At 36.2% G+C, this 22,569-nt stretch overlaps 1 protein-coding gene across 2 annotated transcripts in view; it reads right to left on the bottom strand.

The window, feature by feature from the left end:
- Positions 1–18,612, bottom strand: part of LOC110092608 (RNA cytidine acetyltransferase 1) — a 102,119-nt gene extending 83,507 nt beyond the window's left edge. The window contains exons 1-8 of one of the 2 annotated variants that reach the window (XM_028692485.1): positions 18,244–18,612; positions 17,923–18,014; positions 7,948–8,119; positions 7,751–7,873; positions 6,321–6,494; positions 3,393–3,503; positions 3,146–3,279; positions 2,961–3,054 (exon numbers count right to left, since the gene is read on the bottom strand). In XM_028692485.1, the coding sequence (XP_028548318.1) occupies positions 2,961–3,054; positions 3,146–3,279; positions 3,393–3,503; positions 6,321–6,494; positions 7,751–7,873; positions 7,948–8,119; positions 17,923–18,014; positions 18,244–18,348 (1,005 nt within the window). In that variant the 5' untranslated portion in view covers positions 18,349–18,612. The remainder of the gene's footprint in view (positions 1–2,960; positions 3,055–3,145; positions 3,280–3,392; positions 3,504–6,320; positions 6,495–7,750; positions 7,874–7,947; positions 8,120–17,922; positions 18,015–18,243) is intronic. The other variant, XM_020817239.2, reaches the window with a different exon arrangement.
- Between the last annotated feature and the right edge of the window lie 3,957 nt (positions 18,613–22,569).

Below are 22,569 nucleotides of genomic sequence, written 5' to 3'. Positions count from 1 at the left end.
TACACAATCTTTCAACTTAATCGATTTTATTTCCAATTAATATTTCAAGTTTCGTCAAGAAGAGAATTAGAGTAAGACTATGCCACTTTGGACTATTGGAACCAAGAGCTAGTTAAGATAAAGTACTTGAGGTGCAAATGTGAGCGCAAGGGGGGAGATTATGTCCAAAAAGTAACATGTTTGAAGAAAATGTGGACTAAATACCATACAAGGTTAGCAAATCTAGCTTCTAATACCTCCTTCACAACAAAACAAGGGAATCATGCATTGAACTGATTGAAGTTCTGATGCGGACATCCAACCGTCCATGTTTGTCCGAGAAGGAGCTAAAGATCGACGACCGAGATCACTTTGTTTTATTTTCGTTTATTAACTGTATTTTAATTTAGTTTCGCAATTTTCCTTTTTTACCCTCTTGTCTTATGTAAGCCCAAGGGGCAAATGTGACTTCTAATTTCTCTTGAGGCCTATATATAGAGGCTCATTCTCTTGTATTAGGATGATTATGATGAATGAAAATTTCTACTTTTGATCTCTTTGTGAGTTCATATTTTCTTGATCTCTTGGTGAGTTCAACCCTCCTAGATCTCTGTGTGAGTTCTATGGAAAGCCCAAGGTGAGGGCAAAAGCAATACCCGTCAATCTTTGGAAGAGTCCGAGGTTCACGGTTCTTACGATCTCTTTGTGAGTTCGTTAGTTATCTCTATCTTTCTTTTTTTTGTTTTTGTTCCCTCTTTTGTCCCTAGTGTCATCTTTCTTTCCTCCTCCCCTCTCAGCCCCTCGGCCAAATCTCCATACCGAGCCCTCATACTGCCCGTCCAATCTTTAGCCGCCGGACACCATCCACCAACTTCTCCCCATAGAAATCCTTGTCTAATTTGGATAATTTAATCTTTGGACAGATTTTCGAAATTCAAATCTAACGAATTTGAATTTGAAATCTTTCCTAATTTGTCGTTACATTTTTGGAAAGTTCTTAAATCAATTCTTTTGAATTTCAAATTCAATTGGATTTGTTTAATTACTTTCCTAATCCTAAATTTACAGTTATGCAAGCATGACACCTCATCCCCACATTCCCTCTTGCCCATTAATGTCGCCGGTCCCCTTCTTTGGCCTCCCTCCCAACTCCCCTTTGCTATTAAACATTTCTTAATTTAGTTTTTATAATTTAGGTAATGCAATTAAAGGCAAATTCAAATTTATTTGAATTTGAAATTATTGCCTAAATTAGAAATCCTAATTTTGGAAACTGTCGTAGTCATAGCTTTGAATTTTAAATTAATTTGGGATGAGATCTTTCTTCGCAAATTTAATTTATTAATTTGGGCAAGCATTAATCACCATATTAAAGTCCCACCCTCACGTTGGAAATCCTTCCAAAATCTGCCAATTTTCTTCCCACAATTTCAGCCCCCCTCATCAAAACCCCTTGGATTTGTTTCCTAAAGCTCCCACTTCTTTTAGGAAATATTTCCAAATTTCATAATCCCTCCCTGAGCCGATTTTTTCCTCAAGCCCCACTTCTTTATTATTTCCTATATTCTCATTATGATTTAGGAAATAAATTTTTGGATTTCTCCTCTCTCCCGTGACAGCCACTCCCTATTGGGATTTCCTTAGAAATCCCTCCATAGTGCTTGATCTCCTTGTGAGAAGAGTTGGAAGCCATTACCTCAAGGCTTGAATTCCTCTCAATTCCACGTGCCTCTCACCATAGAAACCTGAAGTTTCTCTCAGGTTTAGACTCCAAAATCTGAGCCGCTTCTTCCTAAAACTGTAGCTTGAAGTTTCAGCCGTTGCCCATGCAAACCCAGCTATTGCTAGCCTCACATTTGCTATTTGGAAGATCAAAACTGCTGTCCCTGCTGCCCAAAGCTGCTGTCCAGAGATCCCCGCAGGAGTTTGTTGCTGTCAAGCACTTTGGAAGACCACGATTTGTTGTTAAAGTTGCCGTTCAAAGTATTCCAGCAAATTTCTCTAGCCAAGGCTCTTCACCATCAAGGCTGAAATTTCCCATGACAATTCTGAAATTGTTTTAAGAATATAGGAGAGGAAGTTTTGGGCCTCACCTAGGCTTGCAGATTCCCCCTAAGGTTGCATTTTCATAGTGCAAATTTTTCGGGGCTCAAAAAAATTCAGGACTTAAAATTTTGAATGTCTAAAAATAATGAAGCAATTGCTAGGAAAAAGGTTTTAGACTTTCGTTTATTTTATAATAGTTGACTAATTAGTAGATTTTGAAGGAGAATATATCGATTGTTTGGGATTCTTATTTTTTATGTATAATGGTTGCATTCATTCAGCATTTCTAGTATGGATAGACAAGTACATTAATAAAGAGTTGACCATCTATAATGTATTTTTACTAGCAACTTTTTGAATCAATGGGAATAAATGCGATTATAGGATCATAAACAACACCAAATAAGGTTAGCATAGTTCTTTGGTTTGACATCCTTAATTGACTTTTAGATTTATTTTGGTAAAGAAAGGAGGACTACCTATTTGAAATTTACCATGAAACTATTAAAGTGGTCGAATACTACTAAAGAGCTTTCTTAAATTTTTGGTTTTCTTCTATTGTAGGTTATCTTTCTTTTTTCTTGATAATACTTTTGCAACTTGAATTGTTGGTTTTAATGAGATGGGTCATCTTAGCTTTTACATTCTGAAAAAAGAAAACAACATTGAAAGATACTTATAAAAACATCTCTTTCATCATTCTTTGAATTAATTTAATACGCCAAAGTTATTGTGCATAAAAGGACTATATGTCAAAAGCCTAAAATCTTAAACTATCCATATAAGCATATAAATAAAATTCAAAATATATCAAAATTCATTCAATAGATATAAACATAAAAAAAGTAACGAGCTCTATCATTTTAATAAATTTGAACGAACACCTGTCAAAGACCAGCATAATGAAAATAACAAAAAGCAAACAAAATCCAAACCTTGTATTCCATTGAATTAAGACCCTTGCAGACAAAATCAAAAAGAGTTCTAAGGTTCTCAGGGCTAGGTGCTGTAACAAAAATGTTTGAATACCTGCAAATAGTATGCTACTCCACAGCTAAGTGAGTTTAAAGCATCTGAAACTAATGAAATCAATATAAAATTACAGCATTAAGAATTTTACCCTGTAACAACCGCCCCTGCTACAGCAAGACCCAAAGCAGCCGATTTGCCACGTCCGCGAGCAGCTATTAGAGCAACAGTGCTTCTAAGTGTCTTGTCAAGGATGGCATCAAGGAAAGTAACGACTCCTTTTGCCTGCTTGGGTATATAAATTTAATAAATGGAAAAATAGGTAGACGGTCCATGACTCGATGCAAGATTTTGCCACTAAAACAACCAAGATTAGAGAATAAAGTTTAATAATACACCTGATCCAATGTGCAACATTTCCCAATCAAAGGACCAACAGGAAGTTCATCACGAAACTGCTCCTTCAAATCCTTTAGTTCCCGCTCCTTTTCAGATAATCCTTCAGAATCCTTTCATAATAAATAAAAAAAAAACATCAACTGCACATACAAATTTTTCATGTTTTATCAATCTCAGCTTTTTTAAACTAAAGACAAAAGGAAATTATTTTTATCCATATAATTTTCTCTCCTAGAAATATGAGACCTTGGTTGTAATACCCAAATTGTTCAGGCAAAATTTCAAAATTTCTTTAATTTAATTAAATTATACCCTGAATTATCAACTTTTATGAAAATTAAAAAAAATGATTCTGTTGTGTTTTACTTGTCAATTGTAGCAAATTGATATATAGAAGTATATGTTAAATTGCAAAGGTGTGAAAGTTATGAAATTAGTTTTGATTTACTCCTACAGCTTAAATTCAAATTACTGGTCATCAATAATTTTCATAGGAGCAAGGCATTTAAAAATTGGGGCATACATTGGTGACTAATATGGGTTATTAAGTAATTTTTAATTGTTTGGTGATTCAATCACTTCCAGGCCAACTGAAGCCACATTCTGCCTTGAGAACTCTTGGGTTCAAGCCTTCTTGTGTGTTGGAGATCTTAGAGGGCGGCGACGAGGTTGAGGTCATGCGCAAGTGAAGGTTGGAAGGAGATATGTAGGAGGAAGGCAAAGGAAGAAGAAAGGAAAGAAGATGGAATTAAGAAAGAGAAGAAAAAGACGTAAAAAAATTGTATTATAGAAATTTTTAATATAATTTAAATTTGTAAGTTCATAATTTAATTATGTTCAATTGATATTTATGATTCAAGTGGTATGAGGAGAGGAAGTGATGCAAGACTAAAATGATTTAAATGTATGCGATAAGAATTTGTACGATTTCTTGATTAGAACAATTAAGATTAAAACTATTAGCAAACAAAACGACAAAAGAAAACAAGAGAGGGGTGCCTACGTTTAGCCTAAGTCACTTGCCAAACACTTGGAATATCAAAATAAGTTAGAATATCAATAATATGCGAAGTAAATAGCTTTCAACAAAATCCCTAGTCTAACAACAAGATTAGAAGCATATAAGGCTAACTCAATTCCTACGCTTACTAGGCTTGGCAAAGAAAGGCAACAAAACCTTCATGATTCAACCAAATCACAAGAGTGAGTTAAACTAGGAAAGTACGAGAGTAGGAAGATTAGAAAACCTTTGTCACGGTTTGGAAGTAATCCTCCAATGAACGGTACCAAGATGCTCCACATATTACTCGACGGTGTTGTCAATATTCGGATTGACGTCTAAGAAAGTCGAGTGAAGTATGTGCACGAAACCTTGCTCGTCGTAGGCAAGGCCGTAGTCAAGATCAGGATCGGCCATGCATCGATCTCGTTGCTTCGAAGTGTTGAAGGAGGTGGCCTTTTGCTGTCCTCGCTGCTTCCCTTTAAACTAAAGGGATTTTCTTCAAGAATCCAAGTAGGAAGAGGCAAGAGAGGGTGGCCGGCCAAGGGGAAATTAGATTCAGGTTTTGGGAAATTAAAGAGGAGGGAAAAGGTGTCAATCAATCCTCTAATTAATCCTTATGAGTGGAATTAATTAAAGAGGAGAGAGGGAAGGTAGGGGAGGCGGGTATGAGAGGAGGTTAGGGATTTTAATTTAATTCCAAATAGAAGAGAAGAACTTTGGAAAGAAATTAAATAAGCATGGGCATGGGGGAATTTAAGCCAAGGAGGGATGAGGGAGTTTGAATTGTTTCCAAGAGAGGAGGTGGGCGTTTAGGAAACAATTCCTAATTTAAATCACCAAGGGGGGACCGGCGGCTATAGTGGGAGGGAGGGAGGAGTTTAATGAGGTCTTTAATGCTTACTTAAATTATTGAATTAAGTTTGGAAAGAAATATCTCTTCCCATCTTAATTTATAATTTAAATAGGAAGGGAATTAGTAGGTTTCCTAAAATAGGATTTCATAAATTAGGTAACTATTTCAAATTCAAATTGATTTGAATTTAATCATAAATAGAGTTACTAAAATCATGAGATCTAATTTAGGAAAGGTGTGCTGGCACATAGGGAGGGGGGAGAAGCCAAGGGTGGCCGGCGGTGGGAGGGTTTGGCCATAGAGGGGGGATGGGGTGGGGAGCCCAGGCGGCTGGTGATGGTGGGGCTAGATGGTTGGCGGCTTAGGGGGTCCGGGAGAACTCTTGGCCGGCGGCTAGGGGATGAAGAAAGGATGATAACAAGATAAAAAAGAAGAACCATGAACCCGGCCATCTCCAAGGTTGGTGGGTGATCCAAATTCCCTCTCCTAGGGATCTCTCTCCAAGCACTCTCAAGATCTCTCAAGAACTCGAGCAAGGGCAAAGTTTTTTTATCATTCAATCATTCATTAACATGAAAAGAGAATAAGGGGCTATATATAGCCTCGTACAAAAGACTCAAGAAAATAAAAAGACGACGATGCCCTCAGGCTTACATACAACATCCCTTAAGGAGTAAAAACGGAAACACTAATAAAGCAAATACAACATAACATAATAATAAAGAAAACAATAACACGACTCAGAAGTACATCGACTCAATCATGGCCGTAAATCGACGACCACGTCTCTGATAGACTTTCCACGCTCTGCTGTCCCCATCAGGAAGTTTTGAGGTAAAAGTCATTTTAGAATAACTATCCATATTGTTAGGTAGAAATTACATTGTTTTTGTGTAGATAATTAGTAATAAAATAAATGTCGTAAGACCAATGTTGTTATCATTGGTTACTTAAAAACAGAAATAAAGCATGGAGGAAAGAACAAAATACCAAATTCATGATCAAAATTCATATATACATCTTCAGTCTATGATACCCAAAATAAGAAAACATAAAATTTGACAAATTTACCTCAGCAACTTCCACCGGCGATATTGATCTGATATGAGATGATATATGCAGGATGTTAAGCTCATCATCCACAACAAGAGATACCTTGCATGATGCAATAGATAATAAGAAACGCTCATTAAACCGGGGAACAGTCTGAGAATGAGATTCTGTCCTAAACCGTTCATGGACATCCTGAAATCAATTAGAAAACCAACCTTAGTGCCTCGTGTGACTGCACCACAGAGAATGATGTAATAATATGCCTAGCAAATAATTTCCTCAATAGACACACTAAGTTGCAAATTCACTTGACAATGGCCAAAAGAAGAAAATCTCAATAAAAGTATGAGTTAGAATACTAATAATCATTCAACGTTTTATTTAAGGAAAAAGCTTCAATCAACGAGATGTTCCACTGAGTGACAGATCCTACAATCAAGAGTAATGGCACATTAACACCGTGTTGGAATGCACATAAACAGCATTAGTAATGGATATTTTCCTCAGGCTTTGATGAGTGGACTATTTTGTAGATATGTTTATCTACTTTACACTTTTTTCAAAATTAAGAATTTTGGGAATTAACCAAAAAGGAAGCGCAAAATGTTCCTATACTTCTTTAACCAATTTGCTTTGCCAACCTTAGTTCACTCTCAACAATAAAGACAATGATGATCAAGATTTGGTAAAGTATAACTGCAAGCAACAGCAAAAATAGTAAAGATATGGTGGTACACCATGGTGAACAAATCCATAACTAATTGGGAATGTATTAGTTTATGAAACTTCACACAACAATAGCAAAGTACGTGAAAAGACAGAAGAGCACACATTGCCTAAAATGGCAACAATGTAATATTCCCACCATGGTTTTTCACTTCACTGTTTGAGCCATAAAACAAGCTTAGACAAGAATTTTTAAAAAAATTTCCTACTGATTTACCATAGAATGAGAAACACAAGACTGACATGAATTCATAACTCCAAATTCCAAGTTCGTTTTTTTTTTTTTTTTTTTTTTTTTTTTTTCCTTTTTTTTTTTTTTTTTTTTTTTTTTTTGCACTAGTGGAAAAACAATTTTTCGGAGCATCTATCAAAATAATGATAATAATAATAATAAACTATAAACTTCAATGGTGTACCTATTGCTCATGCTCTTTAGATGCATGCACTTTCAGAGTCGTCCTTAAATCATGTTTCAGAGGATTTACATTTCCTTCATGCAAGAAAAAAATTTGGTTCAATATAACATAGATTTTCATCCCAAAGGTGGTATCTTATCCCAGCATCTATAAAGTACAGGCATTCTCCCCATCAAACAAATCAAAAGCTAGTGCTTAAAGACATAAATCAAATTCCAGAAATTTCAAAATTAAATCGATTATCAACAAAATGTAGCCATTGCTTGAACCGTATTCATTTTTTGAACCAAGAATGTAATATCATACCATCACCATAGTGTAGAGACTGGTTAGAGAGGGTAAAGAATGAAGCAACAAAATCACGAGGCCTCCACCCTCAACTGTTTCAATTGTTCTTGCCAAAATATTTGGAGTCAAAGCCTCAAAATCCTAAATGGACAAATATCATCAGAAAATTCATTGACAGCAAAAATCATGCTAATCAATAACATAAAATACTAAACCTGTAAAATGCACATGCCAAAGGTATTGCCCAGTACTCTTTCTGAATCCTTATACAGGCAGTAAGTTATATTTGTACTTTCAACAAAAAGAGAGAATGCATCAACTTTCTCAGGGTCCAAGAGGCCCCTCTGCATATATTTTTTAACCTGTTTTGAACGTTTTTTCTTGTGGCTGAAAAAAAAAAAGTTTATTTTTAATTAGCACAAAAAACTGTACCACAATAGCAAGCATAGCTAAAAAGGAATAACTCAGGAGGAAAAAACATAGAAAAATATTCTCAAGAAGTAATGTAAACAGTGAAGAAAAAAATAAAGTTAAACAAAATTTATCCAACCAATATGCAGTCTCAATTGTCTAAAGCAAACATAATATTGAACTGCCAATGCAAACAAACTTAGATTTTCTTGATATTTTAGCAGGTAGAGAGAGCCTGGAAGTAAGTCTTGGATTGACCTATTGTGACTAAAAGGTCAACAATCTGATCCTAAGAAAGCCTCTCTGGTAAGCAAAAGGCAAACGTGTGTGACATTGCTCATTATAAATCATGCAACAAAAAGCATTAAAAAGTGTGTGAATAGGCTCATAGTAAAATGAGCAAGATGCTGCATAAAATTTGTGCAACACATTTCAGTGAAATGCTCATCAATCAAGTGATAAAATTTCAAATTCAAAGTGACAAGAAAAAGGCGTGGATATTGTTCGACGAAACTTCCCGTCAAGCCAATTCACATCATAGAAGCATGTTTTTAATTGCAAATGCAACTTCATAACAAAATTCATCCGAACTCATATAGTTCGCATCCCTCTCAAACAAACCAATGATGACCAATTTCATCATGCACTAAACTTGGCTGAGAAGTCCAGAATTAGGCCCCTAGTTTTCTCTAAATCACAAAAAAAAGGAAATCTAAAAAAAAAAAAAAACATAGGTTTAAAAATCGCCACGATAAAAGGAAAAATACCGCTCCAGGACCAAAAAAAAGGAAAGGAAAATCAAAGAGAAGTATTAAAATTTCCAAGAAGCTTCATAAAATTTTAGGATAATTCCAGGAGCCATGTTTTAATGACTCGGAACATTGTTGTGACTATATCAAAGCATGCTATTCCCCAATTTCCCAGCTAGTATAAATTATATAAAAATTTGAAATTCTTGAAAATATAATAAGCGAGATATTAATATCCGAGAGAATATAGAGCATGCTAAAGCATTATATCTGAGAGAACATGGAGCATGTCAAGGTTGCTCCACCACATACAAGGATGGAGTTGACAGGGTACGCGTTCCGATGATTGTCCAAATTGTAGTAAGTCATATTCTTCAAATAACTATTCCAAAAAAGGATACAGGTTGAGATTCTTCTATGCTTGGGTCTTCGTGGATGGAGCTCTCAAAGAAACTTCTTAGTGATACAAGTTGAGAAATTGTGCTAAGCAATGTTTCTATTCATGGGCAAGTTTCTGACTAACTAAGATCCTCTACAAGAGAAAGATATGAAGAAGTATTTATTGTTGATAAGAACCTTCCATTAGCAAATAAGGTCACAGGAAATGAGGAAATCAACCATATATTACCAAATGAAAAAACTAAATCCCAAAACAAGATTGCAAACTTTGAGATGTCTAGTCCAGTAAACAAAAGTTGTGTTGTAGAGTAAGTGATGTCAATCTAGTGAGTAGAATTGAAAAATTAATAATGATTTTGAAGATATGAAGGAAACGGTACTCACTCTTCAATTCAGCTTTAAGCATAAAAAGATAAAAATTTCTAAGAAAGTTATTAAACTTCAATTTTTTGTATAAGTTGAGAAGATTTAACTTAGCGATTATAAGAAATTTTGATGCCTTATAGAGTCTTCTAATGTCCTATCATTTGAAGTCAAGAGAGATATTCACTAAAAAAGTAAAAAATTTGAAGGATGAAGTCATTTTATTGAGAAATTTTAACGCATCTTCTTAAATAAGTCTATTTGAGTTTTTGTTGCGACACTTGATTCAGAATTATGCTTCAATAAGTCATGCATGAATCAATTCTCCAAGTTTTGCTTAAAAAAGTTGTGCCATCGTCATACAATAAATTCGAGAACTTTCCAACTACATTAAGTCATCCTTCTACACGCCAGATTTTGTATTGTCCTCTCAAAACAAGAAAATTTCTTTCATGAGACTTGTGTCTTTCTTTCTAAAGTTTTTCTTTTATTTTTGTGTCGATAATAAAAGGGTTTTTATTCATATAAATTGTTTACATATTAATTATTTTATTACAATTTTGTAGGAAATCGACCTTTTGTCAAAATTAATAATTGACTTTTTAGATGAACCTTTGAAATATGAGTAATCTGATTGAATTAACAAATAATTCATTGATTGAGTTGCCCAAGTATCTGCATGTCATTTAAAATTTTAATGTAATTACCATATTTTATTGCAATAATAAAAAGATTTTATTCATATAAATTGTTTAGATCTTAATTATTTTATGCCAATTTTCTATGAAGTTAATCTTTTGTCGAAGTTAATAATTATTTTTTACTGTATGAATCTTTGGAGTATCAGCAATTTGATTGAATTAACCTGTAATTCGACGCTTGAGTTGCCCAAGTATCTTCATGTCATTTAAAATTATAAGCAAATATCTCTAGTAAATCTTCCAATTTGACATGGCAAATGACCAAAATGATGGCTCCTCGGATACGAATTGAGTTGTTTCAACTTCAACAACTTTCCCTATAAATAGTTAACATCCTTCTTCATTTGTTTCTTTACACTCTATTATGAGACTCCTTCAAGGGTTTGATTAATTCTTTCTTGCTTCTCATTAGTGGCTAAGGCTCCTACTGGTAGGTCGGTGAACTTAACTAAGACAAATTAGAAGTTTGCTTTAACAAAATATAACATGAAATTGCACTGTTGGGAGTTTGGGGATAACTTCGAAGTCCACATTGCTGAGAGTGACTAAGGCTGCAAACATGATTTAAAATTGCGTAATTAGAGGCCTACCTCAAGGCTCATTTCAAGGTTTTTTTTTTAAAGGCAATGAAGAGTACATCTCACACTTGTCATATAAGGTTTACACCTAAGTTGGGGAGAGGCACGCCTCAAAGCACACCTCGCAACAACTTTTATGAAATTTCCAAGAGGCTTAAGAATAAAAAATTGGCGTTTAAACGATTTATTTATTGTTAGTTATATAGCCTTGTATGACTTCTAATGGCTAACTTTAACTTTTATGATTTTACCTTAATGTTAGTATGTTATTTATTATTTCATATTTTTCATCAATTTAATGATTTAATTTTGAGACTAATGCCTCAAAATGCTTTGAGGCTTGTACCTCACCATTTTGAAAGAAAACGCCTCAATACCTGATTACGCAATTTCAAATACTGTGCAAATGAACCAAGCTTAGTTAAGTAGAAGCTTGTTAGAGCTTGAGCTCATTTGCTAAATCCCTATTTGAATCGAGCACGAGCTTGATTCGAGCATTAGCAATAGTCTGCAAGCTCCATTTGTCTAAAATTATGATTGTTTAAGCTCAACTTGTTAGCTAACCAACCAAGCCATATCAAGCTTATTAACGGCCAACATTATTGATCAGCATGTTAGCTAACTACACAAGTTTTACCAAGCTTATTCATGAGCAGCTTATTAAGCTTAAAAATGAGATTTTAATTGAATACAACAACAACAACATCAAGCCTTTATCCCACTACGTGGGGTCGGCTACATGAGTCCTTTTTCTCCATTGTGTCCTATTAACAGTCAAATTCTCGTTTAAATAAATAAGCATTTCAACAAGCATAAAAAAATAGATTATGTACAAAATAAATAAGCATTTCAACAAGTTTGAACTTGTTTTGATTCACGTTCACAATAAGGGATTACAAGCAAGGTATCGAACTTTTGTCTTTAGAATACATTAAAATAGGTGGTTTAAAAAATAAAGAATTGGAAAAAGTATTTTTAGTGAAAACAACCATCGGATGACCAATGAAGACTAGGCCAAATATCATTCCACAAAGAAAGTTGTGTTTCCCGCTTATCAAAGAAAATGGAAACTTTGTTCATGATCATGAGGGACGGAGAACTTAACTGCATGCACTATATCTCAGAGAAATCTATCAGGCTATATTCTTCTCAGTCAAACTAAGGAGAACAAATTACCACATAAGCTTGTCTTTCAAAGTTTTAGCTTTTAATTATATTTGTTAAATAAATATTTTATTTGACTTGATTTGACTTTATTTTACATTTTATTTTTTAGTTTATAACATTTTAGGCGAGTGGCCACTTTAAATAGACTAGGGCAAGAAAGATGATGCAGAGTTATTTAATTCTTTGAACAAGTTAGAAGATGAAGATGCCAAATTGCCTCCACCACAAAATGATGCAAGCAAAAATTTGGGAGAGGGACCCAAATTTTTGCTAACAAAATAATATCTTCCTATAAATTAGAAGATACACAAATTACTAGAAAAAAGATACAAAATACTAAAAGTCACAAAAAAACAAAAATAAACCACAAATAACTTCACTTTATAATATAAAAGACTTACAAACTTTTGACGACATACAAACGACAAAATAAAAACACGACGACTTTCCTAAACTTGCTTTCTTGGATTGAGAAGAAGGATACAAGTGGGGCGGATTCTTGCGTAGAGAAGGAGGTAAGAAACCAAGACGAAAAGAAGGAGAAGCTCGCAAGCTTTCCTAGAAGGTAGAAGAAGAGAAGTTGGACAAAGCTCTCAAGCTTTCCAAAGAAGAAAAAACCTCTCAGGTTTTTGTCCCAAAAATCATCATCATCACAACTCTCTTTAAGTCTCAAAACATCTCCTATATATAGGTACAAAAGGGGAGCCAAACAACCACCTAAAACTTCATTTAAAACTAATTAACTAAGGGGAAGAGGAAGGGCAAAAGGCTATCCAAATTCTGTCCAAAAATAGCTCCCAAAATTCTGCACACAGCCCCCAAAATTCTGCAGACAGCCCCCCAAAATTCTGCACAGAAAACAGGGAAGAACTCATGGAATTCCCCACCCCAAAAAACAGCCTCCAAACAGCATTAAATAAACCTATTAGATTAAGGGAAATGAAAGGACAACAATCAAATACATCATACCCCAAACGGTATAGCAAAATAGAGAAGAAAAGCCACGAGAACCAAGCAGCAGCTGTGAAAACCAAGCAGCAGCCGTGGAAACCAAGCAGCAGCCGTGGAAACCAAACAGCAGCCACGGGAACGAAGCAGAAAATCCACGGAACCAAGCAGCCAGCCGCAGGAACCAAGCAGTCAGCTGCATAAACCAAAGGTGCAAGGCACAGGAAACCCAACAGCCATCCATGGGAACCAAAGGGCCAAGCACGGGAAAACCAGCAACCATCCACGGGAACCAAAGGGCCAAAATCCACCATAATGAGCTTCCACTAAACTTACATAAATGAGCTAAACTTCAGTTCATTATGAGCTAACCAAGAGCTCAAAATTAATGAGCTAGGAAGTACAATAAATCCCCCAATCATTGAGCTAAACTTTAGCTCAAACATTTATAAGCTAGAACTAATTAAAATTCCAGCATTTTGAGCTCAATACCAAGCAACCAAGGCTTACCCGAGAACACCAGAAGCCCAATGGTCAAAACAAATTCTCATCTTGTTTTGACCCCCCCCCCCCTGCCTACATCACAAAAACACCAAACTTTCATGAGTGATGAAGAGTCCTAAGAGATATAAGAAAAGGTGTAGTAAGGCTGAGTTCTTAAGCTGATATTCCAATCCTAGGAGGCTAGGACATAGTACAACTCCAATAGCTTAGGCTCCATTAATTTCAAAAGGTCTTGCTAAGGAGAAGTCAGCATCTAAGTCAAGTAGATATAACAAGGGAAAAGCCAAATCATTTTTACATCCTCTAGGAGAATTCAAAGATGAGAGACGCAAGTCATCATTTGATGGGCAAAGAATGATCGAGTTGTATTGGATGCCAACATAGATCCTCTTATGACAAAGAATAAGGATGCCAACATATATCTTCTTGTGCCAAAAAATAAGCTAAATTTGTGTTCCTTTAATCTTAGACTACCTATCCTCTCCAATTTTTGGTACAAGCATTTGTTAAGAATGTCGTCAAGAAACTTACACATGTCTGTGAATGATCAAAAGAAATTGGTTGAGAAAAACAATAATTTAATGAGCTTGTATATTTATTTTGTCGTTGATTATGTTATTACTGTCGACGTAAGTCATTTAAGAGAGTTCTTATCTCAATAGAGTTAAAGTTGCAATGATGCATGTTTGCTCAATTATGAAGTTGTCGTATCTAAAGAAAAGTTTCAAAATTGTTATATCTTTATGCATTAATATAACTTTTAACAAGTCCCAATAATTCAACTAATTTCTTCAACTGTTATAAGCCAAGTGCATACCTAAAAAGACCTTCTCGACTGTCATAAGTGAATACAACTTGGGTGATCACAAGCTCAATATACTTGAAATTCAACATCTCCCGCTAGAAATAAATAATAAAGCATCAAACAGATTCATCAAGTTCATACCTCATGTTCAAGAAAGCTTCTAAAATTTTTAATGGTCCTTGAACGCTAGCAAATTGCATAATAAAAAAGTCAATTAAATTATAAAAAAGCTATTATGCTTCCACGAAGTCTTAAGAACCACAGCATAGGTGATTCTTTGAATGTTGTGAGGAATTTATTCAGCATTGAGACGCTAACCACAAGAAGAGAAATTATTGGTTCAAATAAGGTAGGTCCATATTTTCAAAATAAGCTTCGAGAGTTGGCATTTTAAACTTTGGTGGAGGTTAAGCTTTTGGGATGCAACTGAAACGACATTGGATGGTCGAGTAAATAGTTTCTTAGATAACAGGATGATAATATCTATTGCACTTTCTCCTTGAAGAGATGACATGCTTTTAATGGAAGTTATTGAGCAATGCGGTAACTATAATATTGTTGTCTTGTTGATGATGTGGAGAATTAGTCCAGTTATGTTGTTGGAGTGGATAAATAAGAGTTATGTCTTCTTGTAACCATTTTGAATTCCTTTGATTGTCTTTATTAAATGATCTTTGATTTGATCAATTTGTTCGGAAGTGGCAAAATCTTGTTGCACATTTTATAGAGATCTTTCTCTTTCATCAAGCAGCTACATGGCTTAGCTTCTTGTTTAAGGCAACTCACCACACTTAAAAATGATGTTAGCTATAAATATGTTAGTAGGCAATATCATAATCTTACTAATAAGTATGTAACAAACCTAATAAAGAGATAGGAAAGAGAAAGATGAGCATTGAATTTGTATTAGATTGTTGTAAGAAAGTACAAATTGAGGTAGCCATAGTGATGAGGACATCCAACAGTGAAGAGTTTACCAGAGAAGAGGCCGGAGATCTACGGCCATGATTATACCACTTTATTTATGAGCTATTATTTGTATTTGATTTATTATTGTATCTTTTCCGATTTTACCCTCACTTGAGGGAGTAGGTTCATGTGACCCCATGGGGAACTTTTGTCTTTGGATTTTCTATTGCATTTTGGCTATTTATAGCCACCTCCTCTTCTTTGGAGGGGATGATGAATATTATTATGAAAATTTCCTACACTTCTATCTTGGAGAGTTGAGAGAGCTTTTGTGAGAGTTTGAAGTCCATAGGTGAGACCAATGTACTACCCATCAGCTGCAGGACACGTCCGGGCTCGTGGTCCATCTCCTCCACCATCGTCTCCTCCTTATTTCGCCTAGCCGCCTCCTTCCCCATCCCCCCTCCCCCCCCACCCACCCCCCCTCCAAGCCGCCGGCCACCACCTGCCTAGACCTTAGCCATCCCTCCTCCCATCCCCAAACCCTAGCCGTCACCTCTTCCTCCCTTGGCCAAAATTCCACACCACAAACCAAGCGTCCCCACCAAACCAACCGGCCCCAACTCCCCCCATAAACCACTGCCATCCTCCTCCTTCCCCTGATTCCAAATTCAAACTAGCATTCACTACTTGCCAAATTTATCCCAGGTTAATTGGAAAGTTCCTTATTCAAATTTGAAATTCCTTCTTAATTTAAGATGAGTTGTCTTTGGAAATTCCCCAATCAAACCTATTGAATTTGATCAATAAATTTAGAGAGATATTTGATTTAAATATCTTTCATAATTTATTCTGCTTAGATGGCAACTCAATTCCAAAACAATTAATCCCTCAAATCTACATTAAATCATGTGCGGACCCCTCCCCTTCCCCTGTTTTGGCCGCCCCCTCTCTCTCCCTCCCTCATTTAATTATTAGCCTCATTAAAGCTCCCCAATCAAACCATCAAATTCCTCACCTAAGTGCCCCCCCCCCATTCACTTCCTTCCTTAAATTTTGGGGAAATTCAAATTCAAATTTCCCAATCACCTCCATTTAAAGCAGAAATTATATTCCATAATTCCGGATTGATTTCCCTCCTTTAATCAACAACCAAATTTCTAAAATCAAATTCTCTCATTCCCTCCTCTATGGTCGGCCACTACCCACACCCCTCTACTTTGAATTAATATTTCTAACTCCCTCCTCCTGAACATCGATTACTATAGGATTTCCACCTCACAAAGGTTGTTATCCCGCATCCCATAACCATCCAACTTGCTGTCCAAAAATTTCAGCAAGGCCGTCCTGTTGTCCTGCTATTCGGAAGATCTCCCTTTGCTGTCCAGAAGCTCCAACACACCATAGTTTGTTGTCCACTCATGAATGGCCGATCTGAAGCTTGATCACGGCTTCGTATCTGACGATCAAGGATTAATTGACATTCACTGATCTTTGTTCTTCGACATAGATCTTAAAAACAAACACTCCGTCAAAGAGTACGTGGAACAAATCATCTTCTCCCTTGCAACTGCTATTGATCAATGGCAACCTCCCGTTCAGTGACAACTCTCTTATGAATCATGATGGAGGTGAACTCTCTCCCAAATATTATTTATTCTAAGTCTTCTTCAATTGTGGCATCATGAAGATTATGCAAACTTTCTTCGCCAAATCAATTATTAAGAGTGTGAGCAAGGGATCTTAATAGTGACTAGTCTAAATATTAATCTAGGGATTTCTTTCGAAAACCCCCACGTGATGCAAAGCTTGATTTGAATTGATTATTTTGTGCTCCTAACAATTATCGTATAATCAATTGCCTAAGCTAATAATCTCTTTATTATTTTCAATCTTTCGTTTAAATCGTTAAAAGTTGAATAATTATTCTTACTCTTCATCAAGCGTGTAATTTCATAATTAATCTTCAACCTACGCATACAGTTCTACATCACATAGTCAATTAGATGTATCGAAATGTGATTAAACCATATTAAATGTCTCAAGCTCATCTATTGACACCATATTTATATATTTATAACAATATTCAACACAATTAAAAATTATATTTTAGTAAAACTAGTAAATTTACATATGAATGCTTCACAATGATAGTTGAAAATCATAATATTTATTAACAAAATATACTAGTAAATCTTGTAGATCCTCAATGTTGAGGATGAGATCATTAACATATGAGCTTCCTTTGGTGAATTCTCTGGTAAGTTCCATGGCAAGATTCATTGGCAATATCAATGGTGAGTTCATGAAGATGGGCGAGCAGCCTTGACGACTTCAACTACTATGTTCATCAACAGGCATACCATTTCTTTAGGTAACTTCAACTTTACAATGAATTGATTTAGGCTATTTTAAATGAATGCCACCTTGGACTACTTAGAGTTAATCAGCAAGTTGGATCAAGAGTTTAGTGGCTTGACTAAACCTGATTCAAATTAGTGTTATGATTTGATTAACTTGGCCCAAACCTAGGATGAGCATTGCACTCTTTTGCTTTTGCAGCACGTAGTATGCTTCAAAGGGTTTAAATATGGAAAAATAGCTTTTATTTAAAAAAAGGATAAATTTTTAGAAAAATTATGATAAAAAAAGACACCTGCTAAGCTCTAGCTTCTGTTTGTAGCACCATAAGACAGTTGGCCGGGATTTTACGACTGCCTTGCTCATCATGTAGTGAAGATTCACAATCTGCACAAAGAATATGATGTCATCAGCGCCATACAAACTTTGTATCGGAAATGAAATAAACTAAAAATATTACTTTTAGCATTTAAAACTCGGAGGAAACACAAAAGAATCAGAATCCATAAATTAAGATTCTTGCCGTAAGCAAACAAGTAAAACTCTAGTTGCGAAACTTCACTATTGCTTCCAAGTATTCTAACAAATTTTAGGAAGGGAAGAAAGAAAGCAGTACCTGATTACGATACTTGTCTCCAATAATGACGAACATCGAACGGTGACGTAGCTTTACGCCATTCTCTATGAGGGTTCGAATTCGGCTGTCCACAATCTTCCTCATCTTTCTCAGAGAGGGAATAGTGTTATGAACTATGAAAACACTAACCAAATTCCAGGAAACAATCTGCGGTTCAAAGGCAGCGAAGGTATCTGCAAGTAACTACAGCAGAAGAGGGAGAAGAAATACTTATGGGCTGTTCGGTATCGGATTTACAGCGGGATTTAAGTCGGATTTACGCTAAATCCAGCAAAACGGTTTTTGTGCGCGCGTTAAATCCCGGCGATGGGTAAATCCCGGAGCCGAGCGAAGCAACGAAGCCGAACGACAACGACTAAAATAAAAGATGAAAGGCAACCCTAGATACCTCTAAGTTATTATTGATTAACTTAATTAATATAATTTAAATAAATTAATTAAATAATTAATAGTATAATTAGTGCATACATTAATTATCTAATGTAATTTAATTGAATAATTAATGATATAATTAGTAATTAAATATTAATATAATTATTTTAATTAATATAACTTAAAATTTATTATTAAAAACAACCAAAATGACAACTTTCAAACATACAAAATCTTAAATCTCGGTTCTCCTGCATTTTGTCATAAGTTCTAAATTTAAAAAAATCCTGACATAGATTCAACAATAAGCCACAAATCTCGAACACTCTTTTTCTTCTTCACACGCTGCTAGTCCTGCCCTTTTTTTTCTGAAATTTTGAGGGCAATAGCTCTAATTTCATTAATGAAATTAGTTACATGTAAGAAAAGAAAAACATATATATCAAAAACAAAAGAGAAACCAAAAGACATAAGAGCAAAAACTAGTCACCCCAAGCAAGCAAAAGTGCAATGGGGGACCAAAAAATAGAGCTCAGAGTATTGCCACAACGCACATCGACCCTTGGTTGCAAAGGAGAATCACAAAACCATCGAACCATTCAGCCGCAGTCCATTGCCATCCAAGGGGGAGAAAGAGCAATACGAACATCATTGCCCAACAAAACCTCCAAGGAGCTAAAAAAGCCATTAAGTGATCCATAAATACAAATAGAAAAGTGAACTTTGTTGATGCAACCTTTCACCCTTTTGATAAATTTCTCCAGGAAACCCTTTTATCTTATTCTTTGAAGCAGAAAATCATGAGAAACAGAGTCGAAGGCCTTCATAATATCCAATTTGGCACAAAAACAATTTATGGAAGAATTAAAACCTTTTAGGAGTTCAGAGACAAGGAGGATATTATTAGTAGAGCACCGCTTTTGAATGAACTCGGCCTGGCTTTCATGTATGATGAGAGGTAAGATGAGCTTCAGACGATTAGCTAACAACTTCGTCATAATTTTGTATAAAATGTTGCACAGAGAAATGGGCATATAATCTGAGATATTAGAGACATGGGTACTTTTTGGAATAAGAGTAATAACCGAAGCCTTGACTCCTTTAGGAAGAACACCAGAATTGTAAAAACCCATAATCGCCTACACACATGAGGGCCAATAATATGCCAAGCTCTTTTATAAAATGCAAATGAGAAACCATCGGGACCTGGAGTGGAGGAATCATGCCCATCAAAAACAGCTGCTTTAATCACGTTATAATTAAGAGAAAGGCTCAACCAAAGAGTCAACCATATTGGGAGGCACATAGTTGCCGGTGGGAATGGAGAAATTCACAGCATTAATAGGTTTTGGCGAGTTGTAAAGCTCTTTAAAATGTTGAATAAAAGCATTAGCAATGTCATGATGTGAAGTGAGAGTACCATTAGAATCAGAGATCTCATAAAAATTATTCCTATTTCTCCTGACCTGGATTTTAGCATACAAAAAATCAAGGTCATCTTCCCCTTGAGAAAGCCATTTGGCTTTGGCTTTTTGAGATATCCAAGAAGTCCAAGAAGATTGAAGCCTGGATAGTTGCAAATTTATCTCTTTAAGATGGGCATTAAGTTGAATATTCAAAGGCGAGTTTTGTAACCACTCCAGGCACCTCTGTTGCTTGCACTTTAGCACAAAAATAGAGCTATAAAGGAAATTGGAGGAAGCCCAAGGTTTCCTTTTAAGAGATCTTTTAAGATTAATCAGGCAATGTTGAAAAAGGAGATCGGTCTACTGCTAACTGGTTGGGAAAAAATAGAAATCACTTCATCCCAAAAACTATCCATGTGGGTCTAATAATTTTTAAAAAGGAATTTGTTGGGAAGGCTGGTAGAGGAGGTGGAGTGGTCCGAGCAAAGAGGGGGAGGACCTTATAATGTGCAGCATGATAGAAATCCAGGAAATAAGAATTCATCATAACCCAACCTAGCTTAATGTGAATAGGCTGATCAAACTGCTGATTGAACCAAGTAAAGAATAGCCCAACCGAAGCAAGATCTTGCAAATCATAATAAAAAATAATGTTGTTGAGCTCATTCAGTCTACCAACCGGAATAGGGACACCGCTAGTTTTTTCATTATCAAACCTGAAGCAATTGAGGTCTCCCATAACCATCCAAAGGAGCGGGGAAGGAGTCAAATCTCTCAAATTGTCCTAGAGAACTTTCCTCTCATCAGAGGAGTTAGCAGCATAAATAACAAACATATGAAACGGAGGGAAAGAGCCCACCGAAATAATCCCACGAATAAGTTGGGAAGAGGAGAAAGAGGGAGGAAAATAGCTATGAGAAGGATCCCATTTTATCCAAATTCTACTAGGATTGGAGGAGTCAAAATTGTGAAAATGTTGCTCATCCTCAAAAATACGATGAGAATTAAGAAACCAATCATCTCCAACAGTCGTGGACTGAATTTTAGCTTCTAAAAGACATAACAACTTAATGTCGTGGACTCTGACAAGGTCTTTGCAGACACCCACCTTGTCGGGTCTATTAAACCCCCTTATATTCAAAAAGGAAAGGGAGGGGAGGGGCATTAGGATTTGGAGGATTTGGCCTTCTTGGCCAACTTCCCTCTAGTATGCTTGGAGAGGGGAGAAGATTGAGCTTTTGTGGGGTTTGAATTTGTAGAGGAGGAAGGGACATTAACATTGGGGTTAATGTCAATAATAGGAGGTGACTGGTCAGCGACATCTGGGAGGGTGGAAGGAGGGTCGTCTATCGGGTTATCCAGTTCAAGAGCATTGAATATATTTGATATCTAGAGATTAGAAGGTGAAGGTTTGGTGGATTTGGGAGAAGAAATTTTCTCGGGGGGAATAAAAAGAGGAGGAAGAAGGTAAGTCTGAGGAAGAGGATTCCTCATTGGTAGAGTTTAAATTGGGGAGAAGCGGAGCCTTTTTAGGCAGAGGAAGGGAGGGAGCGGGAGAGGTAGTAGAGGCCGCAATGGTCTTTTCAGGTGGAGGAAGTGAAGGGGTGGGAGTGGTAGTATAGACCACAATGAGGCATAGAGGACTAGAGTTTGGGGAAGGAGCAAGGTCTAAGGCCTTGGCAGGGTGTTTGGAGTTATCTATCCTACGAAGAGGACGGATATGTCTCCTGGAGCTACGACCTTGGGGGAGAGGAGGAAGAGAAGCAGCGATTTTGGGATTAGGATTAGAGGGGCAAAAGAGAAAACGGGTGAATAAGATAACGATAACCTTCGCAGCGTAAGGGCTTCCAGTTATAGATGACTTTAAGAGATAAATCCTCTCCCTCAATTTCCAAAGGGATCTCATTGGGTAGAACATATTATTTGGAATTTTACACACACACACACACGAGAAAATGTTAATCGGCAGTGTTTTGCAGTTAGGGAATCCACAGACAAGGGAATACCAATGCAGCTTGCGATCTTGGAAATGCCATGGGGCATCCATAATGCAAGCATGAGGTCAACAATTTTTATCCAGATCGGGATAGAGGCATCCTCATCCCTCTTAGATTTAAACTTGGGAGACCACTTCTGCAAAATGAATGGCTTCCCAAATAGAAACCAGGGCCCCCCGCTCTAAATCGCGTCATAATCTTCTTAAGCAGAGATCTTAATGAGGAAAAATCCATCCGCGAGAGAAATGAGAGTGAGTGATCTCACCTTTCAAAGGCCAAACCTTTTTCATAGCAGGAAGTAGGCGTTCGTAGTAATGTCTTTGGCCTATGAAGTACCTAACTAGTGAAAGAGTCCAGAGAGAAATGTCGTCGAAGAGATCCCCAGCAACGAAAGAGATATTTGAAAGAGGGGGAATGAAATCCATAGGGACAGAATCAGGTTGTCAGTAGTAGTGTCGGCATAAGAGACGCCCGTGTTGGGGGGAGGAGCCGGTCCAAGGATGGACGAGCCATGAAGAGGGGGAAAATCC

Source organism: Dendrobium catenatum, unplaced genomic scaffold (genome assembly GCF_001605985.2).
Source record: "Dendrobium catenatum unplaced genomic scaffold, ASM160598v2 original_scaffold_211366, whole genome shotgun sequence".
Taxonomy (NCBI): domain Eukaryota; kingdom Viridiplantae; phylum Streptophyta; class Magnoliopsida; order Asparagales; family Orchidaceae; genus Dendrobium; species Dendrobium catenatum.
Note: the sequence above shows the minus strand (reverse complement) of the source record. Positions and strands in the feature narration are given on the sequence as shown.